This window comes from Culex quinquefasciatus, chromosome 3 (assembly GCF_015732765.1).
Source record: "Culex quinquefasciatus strain JHB chromosome 3, VPISU_Cqui_1.0_pri_paternal, whole genome shotgun sequence".
In the NCBI taxonomy this organism is placed as follows: domain Eukaryota; kingdom Metazoa; phylum Arthropoda; class Insecta; order Diptera; family Culicidae; genus Culex; species Culex quinquefasciatus.
In genome coordinates, this window is record NC_051863.1 from 172,138,724 (window position 1) to 172,159,601 (window position 20,878).

General features: G+C 37.8%; 1 protein-coding gene across 1 annotated transcript in view; it reads right to left on the reverse strand.

The window, feature by feature from the left end:
- Window positions 1-20,878, reverse strand: part of LOC6039260 (activated Cdc42 kinase-like) — a 64,640-nt gene that overhangs the window by 4,457 nt on the left and 39,305 nt on the right. The window contains exons 2-7 of the mRNA XM_038265487.1: window positions 20,370-20,439; window positions 15,178-16,618; window positions 14,464-15,115; window positions 14,300-14,405; window positions 13,808-14,240; window positions 6,264-8,131 (exon numbers count right to left, since the gene is read on the reverse strand). Of these exons, the coding sequence (XP_038121415.1) occupies window positions 6,264-8,131; window positions 13,808-14,240; window positions 14,300-14,405; window positions 14,464-15,115; window positions 15,178-16,618; window positions 20,370-20,439 (4,570 nt within the window). The remainder of the gene's footprint in view (window positions 1-6,263; window positions 8,132-13,807; window positions 14,241-14,299; window positions 14,406-14,463; window positions 15,116-15,177; window positions 16,619-20,369; window positions 20,440-20,878) is intronic.

Here is a 20,878-nt window from a genome sequence, read left to right on the forward strand (position 1 = left end):
CTTCCGGTGGGCGGGGCGTGGCATTCGGAGGTTAGTGTCTGTTAGTAGTTGTTTGGGGGCGGGGCATAACAAGCAAAAAAGGAGGAGCTTTCAAATGGAACTGAGAGAGAGAGAGAGGAATCAAAATTGACAGCGCAAACTCTGTTTTTCTGGTGACGACGTAGCAGTGAACGCAATTTTTTTCTGGTTTCAAGAATTGTGTGTTTTACTTCAATAACTTGCAGTTTTCCTTCACTTCTTTCGCATAATGCAGTACAATTTTAATTGTTTTTGATCGATAGTTACAATGTTTGTTTGTGTTATTCTATGTTGCTTTTGAATATTGTTACTTTTATATTTTTTAAGTTTAAATATCACTTTTTAGTCAGTTTTACAACTCTTCATCTTGAATTCACCTGCTTCGAAACAAATTCCTGAACATGTTTTTCCAGTTTTCATCCTGCTTAACGGTGCACATATTTTGTTTATGTGTGTGTGTGTGTAGAGTATTCGTCCCTTCCCAAAACTTTGGTTTATTTTCGTACTAGCAGATTTTTCCTCAAACTCAAAATTGGGAAAATTAAATTCTTAAACAGTGACAGTTATCTCGAGAGAGCAATCGCGCGAGATATACAGCAGAAAAAGAGAGTTAAGAAACTACACAGATAAGCGTGAGAGCGTAACCGTTTTGCAGAGTTGACGTTCTCTCCAGCAAAATTGCTCTTTGATACGTTTCTTTTTCGCTCTCGCTAAATTTTATCAAATATAGCGATCAAAAAAAGAGACAAGAAAATTTGTTCCGATTAATTTTGAGAAGATTTCAGTGAACTAGCACGAAAATAAACCATTCTTCTACATTTTCAATTGTGATGCTAGAGTGCGTATTCTCCCGCTCTAGTGTAAGTGTATGTGAGAGTGTTTCAAGTGTATGCGTTTCGATTCGAAACTTGAAATATAGAACGTACCGTTTAGTTGTTATCAATAGCTTGAGTAAGAGAATAGAGGTTCTTGTTTTGTATTGTTTGTTTTTGAGAGCTCTGAAGCGCCGCGCAGCCTAATGGAAGCGCCATTTTGTTTCTGGCAACGCTACTGTTTTAAAATAACCACCAACAACAGATGTGAACTTGTTACGTCATAAGAGTATGCTTAAAGGTTTTTTTTTCTTTTGTCTCGGTCTCTTGCAGTTTTTCTCTCACCTTCTCTCTGATGCACGACTCTCTCTCCCGACAGTTTTGCTCTCCCGCAAAACTATAGAACGAAAGAGAGAGAGAGAGAGAGAAAGCAAAGAGAAGCGGGAAACGTCAAAAATTTCAGCCATTTTTGTAAATATTCACAGTTTTTAATAGATTTGCAATAAGTGTTGCCGATATCCTATATAGAGAGAGCGGAGTAAAGCTTTGTGCGCGTCTGTGCGACCAAATTGTTTATCGACTTTCGATTGTTTTTTTTTTTTGTTCAAAGGTTAAGTTCGGTGCGCGACTAGCGCGACTGATTTCTTTTAAAATTACTAACTTGCTTTTCTTTTTGAAGTTGAGTTTAGTGTAAGTGTTTGTTTGTCTGTAGTCACTAACAACAATTCTATTTCATGTTTTTTTTCATTTTCCGTTCAACGTGTTGAACTTTATATGTAAGTGTATGTATGTATGTATGTATGTATGTATGTATGTGTCTATGTAGAGATGTGTGAATAATCTTCTTTTACAATAATGACCCTGCAGCTGTTAATTCTGATGATTATTTTGTTTGTTGTATTTTTTGCGTACTTATAATAGCAATAATACGAACCGATTTAGAATAATACATTCTTTGTAATAGTTTAAAATTGCATAGTTATCAGTTTTTGGGTAGTGTGTTTGATTATCTTTTTCTCCCTTACTCTTATGTTGAACAAATTCAAAGCAACCGCAAAACGTCTTGTTTCATATTTATGAGCTTATATTTTTTAAACAAATAATCTAATCAAAATGGAAGATTTGGATGATGTTTGTTTGAATTTGGAAGGGTAAAGATTTTAAAGATGGAAAGCCATTGACAGATTAATTTACAGGAAAGTAACTAACGATAAGGTTTTCTACGATAATTCAATCGGCGATAACCATTGATAACTAATTAAAAATAACTGTAATCTTTGAAAGACTTAAATAATTTAGCAAATTTAAAAATACATATATTAGTTTATTTAAATAAAATATAATATTTTTTATTACATACTAAAATTTTCAAAATAAGTTATCAAAAGACGAATAATTTTAGAGTGATAAACGATTTATTAACATTCAAATTTTATCAAACTATTCGATGGATTTCTTCTGCTTTTTCAAAAAAAAATTTTTTTTACTATGCTTCTTTTTAAAATAATTCGTGGGTGATGACGCAAAATTTTGTATATTGACATTTGTAGTTGATTTTGTAGTGTTTTATTACTACAGTTTTACAAAAAAAAAACTTTCTTATATGAAAATTTGAGTATTTACAACTGAAAACTATAATACAGTATAAAAATCTACAAAATATTGCATCGTTCGATAACCATATCGCTTCGCTAGGAGACGGTGATTTTAGCGGATTGCAGACTGGATTTCGCCATGTGAAGTGATGATTGTCTAAGCCCAAGTTGCCTAGGAATTGATAACTGGGAAAAGAACCAACTCCACCTGAACCAGATTCTCACCACCATGACAGCCGTCCATTGCCGGCCGCTCCCATCTCCACCGCGCACCAGGGACAAGGAAAGGGATTTGGAAGACGGGAAGTGTTGATGCTCCACTTTTTTCAGAGTATTAAGGGAAAGTCTCCACGGTATCCTCAAGTAAGTTTCGCTTGGAGTTGGACGGTTTTTGGGAAGGTATAAGGTCTAGGATACGCTCTAAGCTAGCGTTGCGTTGCATCGTTCGATAACCATATTGTAAATAAAAAAAAATAGATTTTTTGAAGATATACTCTTTTGTAGAAATTTTAGTATTAAACATAAAAAAAATAAAAAAAACGGTTAAAATATATTCGTTTGTTACCCAAAAAGCAAATTATAAAAAAATAAGTATTTTCGAAAATAGAGTTAATTTTGTGGAAAATCATTCTTGAATAAATTCATTTTGCGATTTAACTTAAGAAATTAAGAATTTTCGAAAATATATATATATTTTTTGTATTTAACATAAAAAAAACTGTAACTAAGCAAAAAATCTAAACAATTTTTTATCGTGATTAGAAAAATACAATATTTTGTGCAAAATCATACCCAAATAGCAAATTACAAAAAATTGAGTATTTTTTAAGAAAAATCTTTATTTTGTGGAAAATTATTCTTGAATAAATACATTTCAGGAAATAGCTTTCCAAATTCAGAATTAACAAAAATATACGAATTAGGAAATTTAAGTATTTTGGAAAAGAATACCGTATTTTTTTTTAAATCATTCTTGAATAAATCCATTTTAAAAAGTAACTTGAAAAATTGAGAAATTCCAAAAAACATATACATTTTCTGATTTTTTTTAGTTCCGTAAAACGGGGTGACTTTGATAGGTTTGAGATTTTTCCGCAAAAAGATGAGTACAAATTAAATACGTACGGAATGGTATGGAAACGTACTGACCGTGATTGAGAAGTGTTCAAAGTACCTCAATAAGAACTTTTGAAAAGTTTTAAAAGTTAGTTAACTATAATTAAGAAAATGTTGATGGATTGCATTATTTTAATATTCTCAAAGTGACATGATTTTCTCAATGAACATGATTTCAAATCGAAAAACGGAATGCATCTTCAGATTCTTTGGACAATTTTCCACTAGGAAAAATAAGTTAGTAAATATTGAATATTATGTGTTTTTGAAACATAATTAAATAAAATCTCCGAATTTAAAATAAATTATAAAATATGAAAACTTTTGATACGAGATTCGAACTCAGTTAACGCCATATGAATCGATAATTTTATAAACAAAACTAGTTTTAAAAAGTTTTAGGCAAAATTCTGATCTTATAACAATTTTACTTAAAGTTTATATGTATATATTGTTTATAAGCTTATTCACTTAATTAAATAAGTAAAAACATTATTATTTTTTCTCATAAAAACAATATCGGCAACCTTATTGATGATACAATTTATGTAAAAATAAAATTTGAACACCTTTAATCTGATCTTTAACCTTTACAAGAAAAAGTTTGACTAACTAAGTCACTCCAGAATTCAAAATAAGAATTTTCAACGCAAATATTTTTTAAAACATCATTAATATTTTTTTTAAATAGTCCATAGACCTTGTGTACATGTTTTAAAAATAATAGTTTAGAGAAAAACCTTACCAGTTGGAAAATATTCCAAAAATAAATTAAAATCCCATCAATGTCACCCCGCTTTACGGCATTAAACATAAAACAATGTCTTAAGCGAAAATCTATACGAAGTTTTCTCGTCGTTTGAAAACCAGTTTGCATTTTGTGAAAAATCATTTTCAAAAATATATTTGTTTTAATTTTTTTATATTTATATTGTACATAAAAAAAACTGAACTCAGTATAACATTCCAAGTATAACTTTTATAAATTCAGAATTATTGAAAGTATACGAATTATGGAATTTCAGCATTTTGAAAAAAATACTGTATTTTATTAAGGGACCATCCATAAACCACGTAGAAGTTTTTTTTTTCGTATAGACAATTGTTCACGAGGGGAAAGGGGGTGGGGGTAACAGATTCTCAAAAAAGTGTCCACGTGGTTTATGGATGGTCCCTAAAAATCATTCTTGTATAAATTCGTTTTAAAAAGTAACTTAAAAATGCAGAATTTTCAAAAATATACATTTTCAGATTATTTTTTACTAACCTGTGACATGTTTGCCGATTTACATGTATGTAACCCCTTAATTACATACATGTAAATCGGCAAACATGTCACACTTAAGTATGAGCACGCACTTCAACTTTTTTTAATTTTTTTTTATTGCATTAAAATATACATTTCCACCTACTAACAAAACAAATTTGAAGATATTTGATGGCATCAATGATATAGTAATTTCAAGTTAGTAGTTTCAAAAAACGGGTGCCACGATATCTCAACACTGTCTTGACCAAATCGGCTCAAAATTTTGGTGAAGACTCGTTAAACCGATTCCGTGTGTAATATAAAATTTTGTGATATTCTACATGTATGTAACTCCTTAACATAAAAAAATTAACTTAGAGAAAATCTATATGAAGTTTTCTCGTCGTTTGAAAAGTATTGTAATTTGTGAAAAATCATTCTAGAATAAATTACTTTAAGAAGTAACTTAAAAATTTTTAGAATACTCGAAAATATATTTGTTTTAGTATTTAACCTTTTAAATTTCTACTTGAGTGAAAATCTATACGAAGTAAATAGAAAATTATGAATTTTTAGTATTTCCGTTGGTTATTGCCGATAAAATTATCGGATTTCGATGACGATAAAGGTTTTGATGAATTTTTTGAACAGTTTCGAACTTCGATATAATTTTTTTTGTAATAATTTAAACTGATGAATTTTACCTGTTTATCTTTGTCTTAAAATGAGGTTGGAAAAAAATCTCGCATTGATTTACAACCTATCTGCATAGGAAATCCTAAGCAGATAAGTTTAAATGAAAAAATGCTCTGAAATTGTATTTCAAGGCCAATTTTTGATAAAAACATATAATATCTGGAGCAACATTTGAAAAAGGCGAATAAGCATTTTCAAGCACCTAACTTTTTCACAAAATTCGAAGTGTTAAACACTTCGGCCTCCTAAGCTACCTCTCAACACTGCGGGTTTGGTGAAATAGTTATGAGAATTTCCCTTATCCCCTTAAAATGTGGAACATCGATACATCCTTGACTCTGGTGAGTGGTGGAGATAGGGGCTTTACGCAATGGATGCCTGAAAATCTGGTTCAGGTGGAATTGGTTATATTTCCAATAATCAATTTTTTGACAATCTGAGCTTAGATAATCATAACCTAAACATGACGAAATCCAGTCTGCAATCCGATAAAATTGAATGTGCCGTACAAAGTATTTGAAAAATACGAAATTAATAGATATTTTCCCAAAATTGATCTGTCTCTGATGGCTGTCCTGGCGAAACCGAAATCTAAAAAAAAAGTAAACCCCGGATGGACGGATGGATGGCGTTTACAGTTAAATGAAGCAAACCTACCACGCACTCAACTAAACCCTTCCGCAAACCCTCCCCGCAGCAACACAGGTCCAAGCTCACTCGACGCGCGCGCGTGCGTTCTACACGATCCGTACGTCGGCGGCCTTTCGCAAACCTCACGGCGCCGGACTGGGCGGCATCAGCGCCGAGCCCAGCTCCCGCCGAAAGTCGATCGAGTCCGTCTCGGTCGAGGAGGTATCGCTGGAGATTCCACCGCCTCCGCCACCAACGCCACCACTTCCGGCCGTTGTTCCCCCGACAGTGGCACTACCACCGAAGAGCTGCTTCTGCCGCTGCCACAGCATGTCGTTGTGCTTGACGAGCGCCCCGTGGATCTTTTCCGGCCACTGGAAGCCGGGTTGGGGTATCGGTTCCGGGACTATGGCGGTGGTGGCCGCCGACGGCGGTTGCTGGGCAAAGTAGCTCTGGGTGGTTGGACTCTTGCCGGTTAGCTTGGACACGTCAAACTCGGCCGCGGCCGTCGAGTACAGTTTGTTGGCGTACTTGGCCGGGGGTGGCGGCGTTGGCGTCGGATCGTTGGCGTACTTGGCCGGAGGGGGAGGTGGGACGACGAAGTCGTAGATGGTGTCGGGGACGGTGGAGGGGAGGGGAGGGGGGACGACGGGATTCGGGGGTCGGTCATCGTCGTCGTCGTCGTCGTCATCGTCTCGGTCGGCGTAGTCTGTGTAGTGGTACGGGTAGTTGTTGTAGAACTGTTGCTGCTGTCGATCGCTGTTGTAGTTGTACTGCGGGGCAGACTTGATGCTGGCGTTCGAGCCGTACAGTTTGTCCTGGCTGCTGGCGCTGTTGCTGTTGGAGCGTCGTTGCATGTAACGTCGGCGTCGCGCGCTGAGCTTGGACCGGATGTCGCACTCCGAGTGGGCCAGCTGGCGAGGATCATGTTCACTTTCGCTACTCGACGAGGACGAGGTGATCATGCTGATCGGGTTGTAGCTGAGCCGGCGCAGGTTTCGAGCGCGGATGCTTTTGGGTTTGTACGAGATCATCTTGCGGGACTTGCCGATTGCGGGCGGCGGAGGAGGCGGTATCGCTGGTATCAACGGAACCGACTTGATCGCGGACGTTACCGACTGGCACATCGAAAGCAGCTTTGCGTCGATCGCGCAGGAAGGCGATTTGAGTTCGTAGTTTTCGGTAAAGGACAGTGATCGCTGACGCTGCTGGCAGGCCGAAGCCATGATCGACACCGTACTATCGTCAAACTTCCTAGCCGTCATCGGAGTGTTGTAGATCTGGTACAGCTGGTTGATCGACTGATTGCTTGAGTTGGCAGTCTTTTTCACCGGCGACGAGGCCAGCACCTGGCTTTGCTGTTTGCGCGTCAAATCCGACAGATATTCGTTCTTCATGTTGTAATAATCCGCGCGATCCTTACACCGCGGATCGATCGTCTGGCGAAACTTAAAGTCCCTAATCGGAATGCCCTTGGGCGATCGCACCCTACTCTCGCTTCCATTCAACTCCGAGTACAAATTCATCTCGAACTGCTTCTTCGTCGGCGGACTCTTCCCGGTGACCGACGATCCTCCACTTCCACTGCCCTTCTCGCTGCTGAACACCGACGTCGATCCCAATTTCCCACCCTTCCCCTCCAGTGATCCTCCCCGTGCCAACGAACTCGCCGGTGGACTCTTCCGGAACGGCGTATTTCCAAACCCATCGCCAAACAGCGTCTCCGCCGAGTCCGCCTTTTCCAGCTCCTGGTACGTCTGCAGAAAGTCCAGATTCAGCGCGTTCAGCGTCTTCTCAATGTCCAGCAGGTTCTCCCCGATCAAGTCCCGCGTCTTCTTGTCAAAGTGCCGCCCATCGAGCGTCTGAGCCGCCGCCGAAATGTCCAACCCGAACGGGCGCGACAACAGCTCGCGGCTCTTCTCGAAGCAAAAGTCCGAGGATTCCTTGTCAAACAGCGGAATCCGGATGCTATCGTTGCCCCGGTAGCTTTCGATCCCGGTCAACGATCGATAGCGCTACGCGTTTTGCGTCACCAGAAATCAGAGTCATATTTTTTTTATTTTGCGAGCATTTCAAAACCAAAAATTTAAAAAAGTCAAAAATTTACCGAAGAGTAAAGAAAAAAGTATTTATTCGAGATAAAAAATACACGGAGGGGTAGTACACCAAAAATAAAAGGAACACAGTAAAAACATGTTAGTATAAATAATTTCAGCTTATTATTCTGTAATGATGACTATTTTTGGGGCGGACGCGCAACGTGTTACAAATCGACGGCATCGAACGAATAGTCGTCGTTGAACTATTGCGTGCGCGTACGCAAACGTGTGTTTTAGTTTTAGTTAGAGTAGCAGTTTACAGTATTTTGATGAGAGATGATTTCCGATTTGATGTGAGTGTTAAGGAGAATTGAAAAAAAGAACAGAGCAACGAAAGGCATCCAAAAACAGGTGACAGATGGTGGTGGTGAAACGGTGTTAGTAGAGAATGTTAGTAAAGGTGGAGAAAATGAGAGCACAAATGAAACAACAGTGGTGTAACGAATCAAAAAAAAAAAAAACATTAATTTTCGTCAAGAGTGGGAGGTGATTAGCGAATGTTAGCGCGAAGAAAGGAAGAACAAATATAATCAACAATGGTGAACAACTATTTGAGCAAGGAGTGATGAGATTTGATGAAAATTTGCTACTACTATAACTAGCTAATTTCAGAGAAGGTGACCGCGACGGGGGGAGTTAATTACTGCTGTGTTTGGAAAGGGTGACTACTGAGCTAAACGATCCAATGACTAGCAACTTTTAAGTACTTGAACTTACTAACGGGCTTTAGCAGTCATGACCATTATTAGATACAGTTATAATAGTGCGGTAACGATAACTATTAGCATTAAGAGGCAGTATTTGTAGATTCTGCTCGGTTTGTTCTAGAGGTCGTATCGAGGTGCTCCGATTTGGATGAAACTTTCAGCATTTGTTTGTCTATACATGAGATGAACTCATGCCAAATATGAGCCCTCTACGACAAAGGGAAAAGGGGTAAAACGGGCATTGAAGTTTGAGGTCCAAAAAACATGAAAAATCTTAAAATTGCTCGCATTTCCGTAAAACTTCATCAATTCCAGCTCTCTTAGATGCATTCGAATGGTCTTTTAAAGCCCTTCAAAATGTGCTATAGACATCCAGGATTGGTTTGACTTTTTCCCATAGCTTTTAACATTTTTCATGTTTTTTGGACCTCAAACTTCAATGCCCATTTTACCCCTTTTCCCTTAGTCGTAGAGGGCTCATATTTGGCATGAGTTCATCTCATGTATAGACAAACAAACCCTGAAAGTTTCATCCAAATCGGAGCACCTCGATACGACCTGTTTCACATCGGTGAAAAACTCGCTCTTAAGTGCTTGTCAATTGTAAACCTCAGTTTTGCAACATTCAAAGTAAGATAAGAAAAACTATTTTTGAAAGGTTCACCTTAGTAAACTTTTTTTTACAAGTAAAAAAATAATTTTTAAAACATATTTTGAATAACAAAGTGGTCACTTAAATTTAATCATCTATATCAACATTTTTTTTTAAAAATGAAAAGTGGAGTCCTTTTTTTTCAAATGATTCAATGAACACAATTTTATTTTTTTTTTTGTTTCTTTTTGGGTGTTTTTGAACACCCCTGACTCAAGGCGGTTTCTAAAACATAGTTGGCAAAATTATATAAACAATGTTATAGTTTTTTGTGAAATATCACAAAATACCGTATTTTTTCAAAAACACGAAAATTTTTATAATTTGCAATATGGGTACAAACGTAGTGAAATTTTGTATGCATATTAACTTTATGAGAGTTTTGTTGGAAAATACTAAAATTTTAACAAAATACCGTATTTTTCCAATATAATGAACTTTTAATGAAAAGTAAAAGGGGGTGTTTCAAAATATTGTATTTTGTGAAAATTTTAGTACTTAACAAAAAAATATTGTTAAAATACTTGGAAGATTTTGCTGCGATTTACACCCATACTGCAAATTATTAAAAAAAAAAAAACTAGTGTTTTCGAAAAAATACGGTAATTTTGAAAACTTTAGTATTCTACAAAAGAGCAATTCTCTACGGAATCGGTCTTTTTTTATCTCATTTTTTTCATTTTTTGCTCCGGCTGCCATTTTTAGGTGACTTTTTGAAAATAGTCGCAGCTAGTCAATTTTTAGAATAGTGCCCATGTTTGCCCACTTATGAAAATAAATATTTTTGAAAGGCTGAGAGGATATTTAGCTTTTTTGAACTTTGTTGATACGACCCTTAGTTGCTGAGATATTGCCATGCAAAGATTTCAAAACAGGAAAATTGATGTTTTCTAAGTCTCACCCAAAAAACCCACTATTTACCAATGTCGATTCTCAGCAACTAATAGTCCAATTTAAAATGTTAAAATATAAAACCTTCGTGGAATTATTCGATCTTTTCGAAAAACATATTAAAAAAAATTTAAACAGAGACAAACATTTTAAAAGGGCGTAATAGTGATTTTTTGGACCTTTTGAAATGTTAGTCTTGATTAAAAAAATGGTTTGAAAATATTGTTTCTGAAAAGGCCTAAAAATTTCACGAATGTTTCATGATTTTACATTGTAAATCGGACCATTAGTTGCTGAGATATCGACATTAGACAATGGTGGGTTATTTGGGCGAGACTTAGAAAACATCAATTTTACTGTTTTTTAACCTTTGCATGGTAATATCTCAGCAACTAAGGGTCGCATCAACAAAGTTCAAAAAAGCAAAATATAGAGAATTTTCTCAGCATTTCAAAAATATTTTTTCAAAAGTGGGCAAACATGTGCACTAATTTTATAAAATGAAAAACTGCGACTTTTTTCAAAAAAGTTACCTAAAAATGGCTTTAACATGAAAACGGTGCAATTTATCAAAATTTCACTAAAGTACTTTTTGATTACAAATTTGATTTTACATCGAAAAATTAAAAATTGTATGAAAAGTTAAACAACAAAAAAAAATTTTTTTTTAAAGTACAAATCTGGAGTTATTTATTTTAAAAGGTCCAATAAACAAAATTTTTAATTTTATTTTTATTCAAAAGAAAAAAAGAAATTAAATAAAGCACATGTTCGGTAACTGGGCCGTAGCCCAGTTAAAAAGCAGACAAACGTAACAAACCAGAACAAACCGAAATAACCGAGGGGTTAATGTATGAAAAAAAAACATGTTAAAAAAGATTTTTAAAAACTTTTGTTTGATTTATATCACAACTAAAAAAATTCAAAGAAAGGAATTGTACATAAATTTGAGTAACTTTTTTATATATTTCATCAGTAAAATATTATGTTGATTCCCTCGTCATTTTCCATTCAGTCCAGTAGCGGGGGCGGCGTTCTCAGCCCAGTTACCGAACAAGTACTGTACCGTATTTTTTGTAATACTAAAATGTTTATAATTCGCAATACGGGTATCAAACGTAGTGAAATTTTGCATGAATATTTTTAAATAAGAGTTTTGTTTAAAAATACTCAAATTTAAACAAAATACCGTATTTTTGTTCCAAAATTCTAAAATTTTGATGAAGTGTACTGCCGTTCTACGCATAATTGTCCCATGTCATTTTTGGACGATTTTAACTTTTTGACATTTTTAAGTTTAGTTTGACGTATACTTTAAGAAAAACACATGAAATCTTGTACTTTGTTCGAAAACTCATTGAAAACAACACCAAGTCTGTTTGTCCCATCGTTAAACTTCTACGCATAATTGTCCCACCAAGTATTTTCTTACACTGAATCATTGGTTTTACGAAACATTATGTCTTGTTTACCTGTTGTATAGCAAGAAGATCACAAATAAGGGTGATAAACTGCTAAATGGGGAGATTAGGGACAATTGGGGCAAATAGGGACCCACGGGACAATTATATGTAGAAACACAGAAATCGGTCAAAAAATTTCAATCGCATTTTTCTCAGTTACACTTTTTTAAACATGGGACAATTATGCGTAGAACGGCAGTGTACAGTATTTAAAAAATATGGTTTTTAGTAAAAAATTTAGTATGTGTGTGTGTGTGTGTGTGCAACCAACCAAACGGGACCACGCGGTCGCTTCTTACAAATTGAGTTGTTTCCATGTATTTTTAGATCTTCATTCTATACATACAAATAACTCGCATAGGCATTTGGAAGGTGTTAGCTCTGCCGAGCTTCGGTGACCCATTTCTACGCTGGCTAGCCGAGCTCGAGGTACTTCAGCTTTGTCGACAAGCCCCGCCCTGAAGAACGTTTGGACCAATCGGATTCAAACGTTATTTAGAACTTCCGAACCCTTGTCAAATGGACAAGGACCCAGCGCGTATATAGTTGATGGTGGTAACAGTATTCCTAATTCCAGTCATAGCTCACGAAGTCGCGATGGCCTAGTGGTTAGCATTTTTGCTTACCAATCCAAAGGACGGGGGATCGAACCCTGACTCGAGCGACTTTGATTTTTCGTACATGTTCAGAGTTTCAAGATTTATATTTCCTATACTTTCTCGTTGGGAGCAGATGGGAATCGAACCCAGGATCATTCGCTTACAAAGCGAACACCGTAACCAGTCAGCCACGGCCGCTCCTATATTTTTTTAGTAAAAAATTTAGTATTATACAAAAATAAAAAAAATAAGGGAAAATACATGCGAAATTCGCTGCGTTTTATACCCATAGAGCAAATTAAAAAAAATGAGTGTTTTCGAAAAATACGGTAATTTGTAAAAATTTGAGTATTTTACAAAAAAAAAAAAAAAAATTAAAATGCAGCCAAAATTTCGTTTCAAACCCATATTACGGATTATGAAAATTTGAGTATTTTCGCAAAAAATAAGGTAATTCATGAAAATTTAAGTATTTTACAAAAAATATTTAATAAAACGAAATTGCATACAAAATTTCGCTCCAATATAGATTATTATGAAAATTTTAATATTTACGAAAAATACGCCATTTTGTGGAAATTTGAATATTTTTCAAAAACTCTAGTATGAATACACAATTTTGCTTCGTTGACAACAACTACAACAATTAAAAAAAAAAAAAAAAAAACACCAGAACACAGCTGTAGGTCAGTCGAGGTTAGTCGTCGACTAACAAGTTCTTTAACAAAAATGTCGCCCTCAGCAGGGCCCAAGAGAAACTTTTTTGCAAATTGGCAAGTTGTTGATTTGTGCTGCGCCTTCATGAAAAAGGTAAGCGCCCTCAGGAGGCCCTAAGGCGCCCAGAATACCATTTTTTGGCAAATTAAAAAAAGAGCCTAAGGGTTTCTCCACGGTGTTTCGGATTTTTTTATGGTATTTTACAAAAAAATTAAGTATTTAAAAATTTTCAGCATTTATGAAAATTTTATAAATTTGTTAGTATGGTTGGATGAATGGTAATAATTATAATAAGATAATTTTGATAACTGATTTTAAAAATAAGGATTCAATGCAAAATCGTGTTTTACGAATGAAAACAATCATTTAAATCATTTGTTATAAATCGTCGATAACATTATTATTTTTTAACAAATAATAACAATTTAAATTAAAGCGATTAAACATTAAAATTAATGCCAATAGATTTCGTTACCGCACACCTTCTCTTATTATGAAGTTTACTCTTGTTAGCAATTACGAGTCCCCTAAACATGTAATAAGATATAAAAAAAATCACTTACATGCAAATCCGGCACATTCTTCGCCTCCTCGGAGAAGTTCCTCCGCTCGCGGTACGCACTCGAAAGCGTCCCCGTTCCGTGGTGATGGTGGTGATGCCCTGACGAGGACCCCGACCCGGAAGCCAAGTGATCCTTGTCGGACCCCGAGCCCCGACTTCCACTGCCAGATCCGCTGGGGCCACCCCCACCACCTCCTCCTCCGCTTCCCCCAAGCACCCCTCCACTACCACTTCCCGACCCCATCGAACCGTGCTGATCGGACTTTAGCGGAACTCCACCGCTGCCGGAGCTGCCACCACTTCCGGCGCCGCCACCACCACCAGAACCAGAACCGTGGTGATGGCCGCCGTGAATGTGCGGAAAGCGGAAGCTAAACTTGCGCTTCGGGCTGGACGTTTGCTGGCTCGAGTCCGACACCAGGTCCGTCATGGATCTACAAGAGCGGAGGAGTTTGATTTTTTTGTTGTGCGAATTGGAGGAAAAAGATCTTACTTTGCACTGATTTCGTTTGCAATCTCGATGGCTTGGTTGAGCAGTCGTTCGTCCTTCACGGAGATCGGCTTGACGGTGCTGGTTTTCTTCTTGCTGGATTTGGTACCTTCGGAAGAAAACAGTTCATAACTAGTCCATTGCAGTGTCGGACAACTTTAACTCACCTCCCTTGCTGCTGCTGACCGTCCCCGAGCTGGAGCTGTTCTTCCGGTTCAACCGCGACGACAGCTGCTCCGTCAGTTCGTTCCGCTTGTTGGTGTTTTCCACATCCGGCGAGAGCGGCGGCTGATGCATACTCTGAATTTGCTGCAGCTGCGGGTTCTCCGAGGCGCTCGCAAAGCTCTTGAAAAGGTTCTCCATCTCGTCCAGCAGGGACGTCCCGCCGAACACCTTCTCCGTGGGGATGTCATCGTCGGAGATTTCGTGGTACTCGTGCGGTTCGTGGCCGTCGCCGGGTTTGGACTCCTGGCAAGAAATTACGTTTGACGATCTTCTCACCCTAAAATTGGAAGTTCTTACCTTGACGTGGGTGTTGTTTTGGCCGTCCCCGTTGACGTCGACGTTGATGAACGGGTTGCTGTCCTTGAAGCCACTGTTGCGGAAGTCGAACGCACTGGCCAACCCGCTGTCCACCGTGGACCGATCGTGCGCTTCACCGGCGTTCACAAAGTTTTGGTGGCCGGTTTGGAGCGTGTCGGAAAAGTACCCGCTGGCGGTTTGGATCGAGTCCGGGCTGGTTGGCGTCGGCGGCAGCAGCAGCGGCGTCTGCTCCAGATCTTCCGAAGGCTTGTACGGCGTTACGATCTGGCGGGGGAGCTTCCGAGAGAGGAAAAAGATGTAGATTGGGAAGGGGGAATGAGCTTGAGAAGGATACTCACATTCTGGGGACTCGCGAGGAAGGCCACGTCGCCAAAGTACGCCCCATCGATGCCCACGTGGCCCGTGTGTTTGAGGTCGTTCTGCGGTCGGGAAATCATGTCGGTGCGGATCTTGCGCTTGCTCGTGCGTTCCGAGGTTCTGCTGAAGCTGTCGCGATTCACCGACGACGGCAGACTGTCCAGATAGGCAACGGTGTTGGCCGGGTTGAACAGGCCCGTTTTGCCCGAGTTCAGGACGCCCTTCCAGTACGGGGAGTTGGAGCTCTTGTCCAGCACGGTAATGATTTCACCCTGCCGGTAGAGAAGGTGATCCTTTTTGGGCTCACTGAAAGATACGATGGTTTTGAGCTGCTCCGGCTTCATGTCCGGCAGCAGTTGGTAGATTTCGGTGAACTTGGGCCGCTTGGTCGCGTCATGCAGCCAGCACTTGACCATCAGTGAGTAATACTCCTTCGGGCAGCATTCGGGCTTTTCCAGCCGCTGGTAGTTTGGTTCATCGATGGCTTCGAGAATCTGATGGCCGGTCAGGGCTGCCCACGGTTGGAACCCGTACGAGAATATCTCCCACAGACAAACTCCGTACGCCCACACGTCCGAGGCGTTCGTAAACCTAAGGAAGTTGATGCACTCCGGTGCGCACCACGCGATTGGAAGCTTCAGATTGATGTTAAAGTTAGTCTGGTAGTAATCCTTCCCAACTCCGAGTGCTCGCGACAGACCAAAGTCGGAAATTTTCACCTTGTTCTTACTAAACACTAGGATATTTCTAGCTGCCAAGTCTCTATGAATCAGTCGATTGCTTTCCAAATACATCATCCCATTGCAAATCTGCGCCGCAAACTCGCACAGCGTCGGCACCGTCAAAAAGCTAACCCGCAGGCCCGGATCTTTCAGGCACTCCAGCAACGACCGCAAATGGGCCAACTCCGTGACCAACATCAGCGATTCCGTGTCCAGCACCACCCCGTACAACCGCACAATATTCTCATGCTCGATCGAGTGCATAATCCCGGCTTCCTTCAAAAACTCCATCGGATTCGACTGCATCCGCTCCCGGCACAAACACTTGATCGCCACCTGAATCCGTTCCGTCCCGTTGGTCCAGACGCCCTGCTGCACGATCCCAAACTCGCCCGTGCCAAGCTGCTTGTTCACTGTGATGGCATCCGCCGGGATGATGTGCTTGTTGTTCGGAATCTTGCTCGGCGACGGGCACGTCTTCAACGGTTCAACGCTCGTCGTAGGACTTCCGACACTTCCCTCGTCCTTTTTCGGCGTTTGCAGCAGCCGTTTGATCTTGTTGAGGTACCCATGGGGATAGTACTTTTCGTAGTACTTGCGTAACCGGCGCGTCTCGGGTCGCGAAAGGCCGCAAACCTGGCGTAGATCCTCGTCCGTCGCGTACTTGAGGTGAGCGATTGTGGTGATTTTGAGGTCATTTCTGTAACGGAATAGACATAGTTTTGAGTAAGCATTGAATTCTCAAATTATTTCTTGGGGAAAACTGTAACGATTTGAAAACTTATCCAAATGCTACATCAAGCTATATATTTCATAAAATATTGCAAAATTTATTTTAAACAAGACCTTTTACACACAGCTAGATTTCTAATCCTAGAATGGATTAATTTTAAACAGTTTTTTTCAATGCACAAGGTATAAGTAATGTTTTCTTCTGTCAAAATATCGCACAAATTAGAGGGGGGCAAAATCGCTCTTTTTAAGGAGTCGCTCATTTCCGCTCGCTCATTAAAATCCGATTCTTTTGAAAGGCTCTTTCGCTCTTTTTCAAAATTTTCATGTTATTTTAAAGAAAGGTATGTTTTCTATGCTTTTTTTTAATTTTTATAAATAATTTTTAAAAAAATCTATAAACAAAAATTCACTTGAAAAACCATTTGTTTTGGCGGTCAAGATTTCTACTCGAACCTAAACATGCGAACAATTTGGTGTATAATACTACAAAAACTAAAATACACGAAGCAAGATAAATATAAAACAAGAGAAGTAAAGTTTTTCGTAGAAAAAAAATTGCTCAAAATGACCACAAAAGGAAAATAAAAATTTCCGAAAAAAAATTTGGGCAGTAGAGGGTTAAATCTTGAAATTTGGAGAATGTTGCTATATTTTGTTTCTAAATTGCGTTTCAAAAATCAAATTATTCGCTCTACAGCATTGCCTTGGCGTTCTCGATTGCGAGATTCCTACTCGAAACTAAGTGTCCGAAGGCTTGATTGTTGAGGCAATGGCAAACCTCTTTTAACACCTTAGCTTCCATCCACCCCGGGATTCAAACTGACGACCTTTGGATTTGGATTGACCCAGGAAGACGACTCCTACACCTGGACTGAGCTATCGACCTAACCCCTTTAGGTTAAACAAATCGTCGCCGTCGTGCTAACTTGTCGTACGTGCATTTTGGGCCAAATTGAGTTGAGAACGCCATTTTGTGCAGCTCACAGTGCCTCACCTTTTGACTTTCACAGATCCCCAAAATTCGATTTCAATCCTGAGATATTCAACGAAATCCGAAAAAACTTCGTGCATTTTTGTCACTTTACATATGAAAGTAGTTTCAATCTTGTCGTGCTATCTTGTCACTCTCTGAAAATTTTATGTAAGTGCGACAACTGGCCAAAGGGATTTCTGGGCAGAGCGCGTTTGACGCACGTACAAGTTAGACTATACCGTAAACATTAGCAATTATAACTCGGGACTCCGGCAACCAATTTCAACCAAACTTTGGGACAATGCACAGAATGGTCTGTCAAACAAAATTTGTTTGTTATTGTTTACATTGCGTGTTCTGGTTTTTGTTTATTCAAGGTCAAACATTAAAACGTGTTTTTCTCGGAACGTCGAAATGGCGAGAGTGACAAGATAGCACGACGACGTCGAAATGCTGACATTTTAAGTTGTTTAATTGAGCAAGAGGATTGTTTTTCAAAATCTCATGGGCTGTTTTGGTAACGTTTTTGAAGATAAACATTTAAAAAAAATTAAATTTGATTTTCAATGTAGTTGTAAAATGCAAAGTTTTGTACTTTGTTTATAAAATTGTTAAGCCTTACTTTCAAAGTAATTTTAAAGAAAACAAGAAACTTGAAAATATTGGTTAAAAAATGTTTCAAAGTTTTGTTCAACGTTAATATAACATTTAAGAGTCCTTCAATGTATGAGAAGTTGAGAAAGTTGCAATAGACTCAAAAAAAAAAAAATAATAACCTGCCTTTTATTTATAAAAAAAAGTACACCGTGAACATTTTGCAGTAATTTGTAAGCATTCAAATATTTGAAATGACATGTTCAACTCTTAAAAACGAGTTTAAAACTTCAATTTGTTGGAAATTCAATGAATTTATATACATTTATAACCTTAAAAACACAATTTTAAAAATAATTCCGCCTTGGAGTTGTTCTTTTTGAAGCCCAGAATTTCAAACAGAACCGCTGCTCTTTTTCTGCCCACCTCTAGTAAAAATTTAAGATTTCTCATGTCATTTTGTCGAGAACGTGCTATCACAGAAAAAAAATGTGAATTTACTCGACACGGAAAAATGAATCACATGTAAACTCAGTTGATGTAAACTTGAGATTCGACGTAAACGGTTGAATCACACGTAAAATCATGTTTTTACGTATAATATGTTGCAAATTTACATTAAATTGCATGTAAATTTCAATGTTTAATGACAAATGATGCAACATTCGGAAATATTTTTTTGTGTGTACATTCAGTGTTTTTTTAAACAAAATTATTAGAAACAAAAAAAAACCCATAGACAATTTGAGGTACGGTCTTTTAAAGTAAATTCATCAGAAAATGTTTTTCATGAAAAAAATCTTTGAAAATAAGAAAAAAAAACATAAATATAAGTTTTAGTAAAACCCTCAACGCAAAGTTTTTATCTAGAAAGAATCTCTCTTCAACGAAAGCCACACCAATTACACAGCAAAATTACAACATTGAATGTTGACAGATCTTGTGTTAAAAAGGTGTAATTTTACCGAAAAAACTTGTACATCTTTCTGTGGAATTTCAACTTTTTTAAACATCATTTTAGTTAGATATACTCACAACTTTCAACCTTCCGGGACTGCGGGAAACATTAATCAAACTAACTAAAATAAATTATTCCCAAATTTTATGAAATCACCTTTTTTATTTTTTTGTTGGTGTTCAGAGGGCCTTCCCTACACAGAAAAAAAATGTAAATTTACTCAACACGGATAATGTGCATCACATGTGAACTCGGTTGATGTTAACTTAAGATTTCATGTAATCACCTGTGTCACACGTATAATCATGTTTTTACTTATAATTTGCTGGAAATTTACATCAAATCGCATTTAAATTTAAACGATAAATGACGTGCAAGATTGTTACATCATTAATGATGTAACATTCAGGATTGGAAGAGAGTGAAGAAAATGTTGAAGTTTTCAGCGACGGTGTTATAAATTCTGTAACATTTTAAATAGTGTACGAATCTTTTCGCACTTTTCCGCAAAGTTGTTCCCTGGAACACGGACTATAAACTCATGAGGTTTTTGAAAAGTGCAAAAAATCTTTAAGAGGCTCAAAACTGGCAAAAACCAAAACGCACGGGAAAATAACCGCTCTACTTAAAATCGATTTTCACAAAACACTATTTCTGCCAAACTGAATTTATTTAAAATTGTTTTAGCAAGGGCAAAATTTGGCAGTGCTGCTAATTTCATGAAAAAGAAAAATTTCAGGTCATCAAAAATATTTTAGATGTAAAATTAAATTTTGAGTCGATAAGTACTTTTTTAATGTTTTTTTAGTGTTGCTACTCCGTTATAGACCAGGACAAGAAAAAGAAACTTGAAAATGTATTTTTTTTGCGTAAATCGCCAAAAATAGCGACCACCATTCAAATTTTAATTGTAAAAAAATGCATCTTTCGTAAAATCTGATGATCGTTCTGATTGAAAATATTATGCAAATTTTAAAATCAACACTAACATTTGAAAATGGCACAATTTTCAACTTTAAAAATGCCGTTGAAAAACGTTCATCTGCCAAATGACGCGTCAAGTGCGCAAGCTGTAATGCTAAACAGATTGCGAATTTTCGAGACTTTTATGTGCGCGTAAAATCTACCTCAATGATTTGGTAAACAAAATTTTAACTTGCATTTTAAAGCATATTTGCAAACGAAACTCACTTTAACGAATTGTAGTACTGCTGCAGTTCCGACTCTACCAGGAATTCGTACAAGTCCACTGTCTTGGGTTCTGAAAGTAGACGGAAACAAAAAAAGAGTTATAAATACCCGTACCTTATTGCTCTATATTCATAAATTTACTCGGTCGATTTGATATTTCCCAAAACACACCCACAGAGGCTACCCTAAATTTCTTCGGGGCCAAGATTTGTAAACATCCGCACACGAGGAGAAGGAGAAGCTAAACTTAGTCCAAACGGTCCGGAAAAGCGCTCCAGCAACCTACCAACCACCGTGTCATAACTTTTCCACAAGTCACCCATTCAGCAAATCCATTTTAAATCCGGTGCTCTTAGAGGATTGGACAAAATCACGGCCAAAAAAGCGGACGGACGGAGGACCAGCCTGCACGTTAAAACAAACAACCCATAACATGCAAAAGCAGATTACTATACAGAGCGGTGGACACTCGGTGAAACGCTGGAGGAATGAGAAGGGGAGGGGCAAGA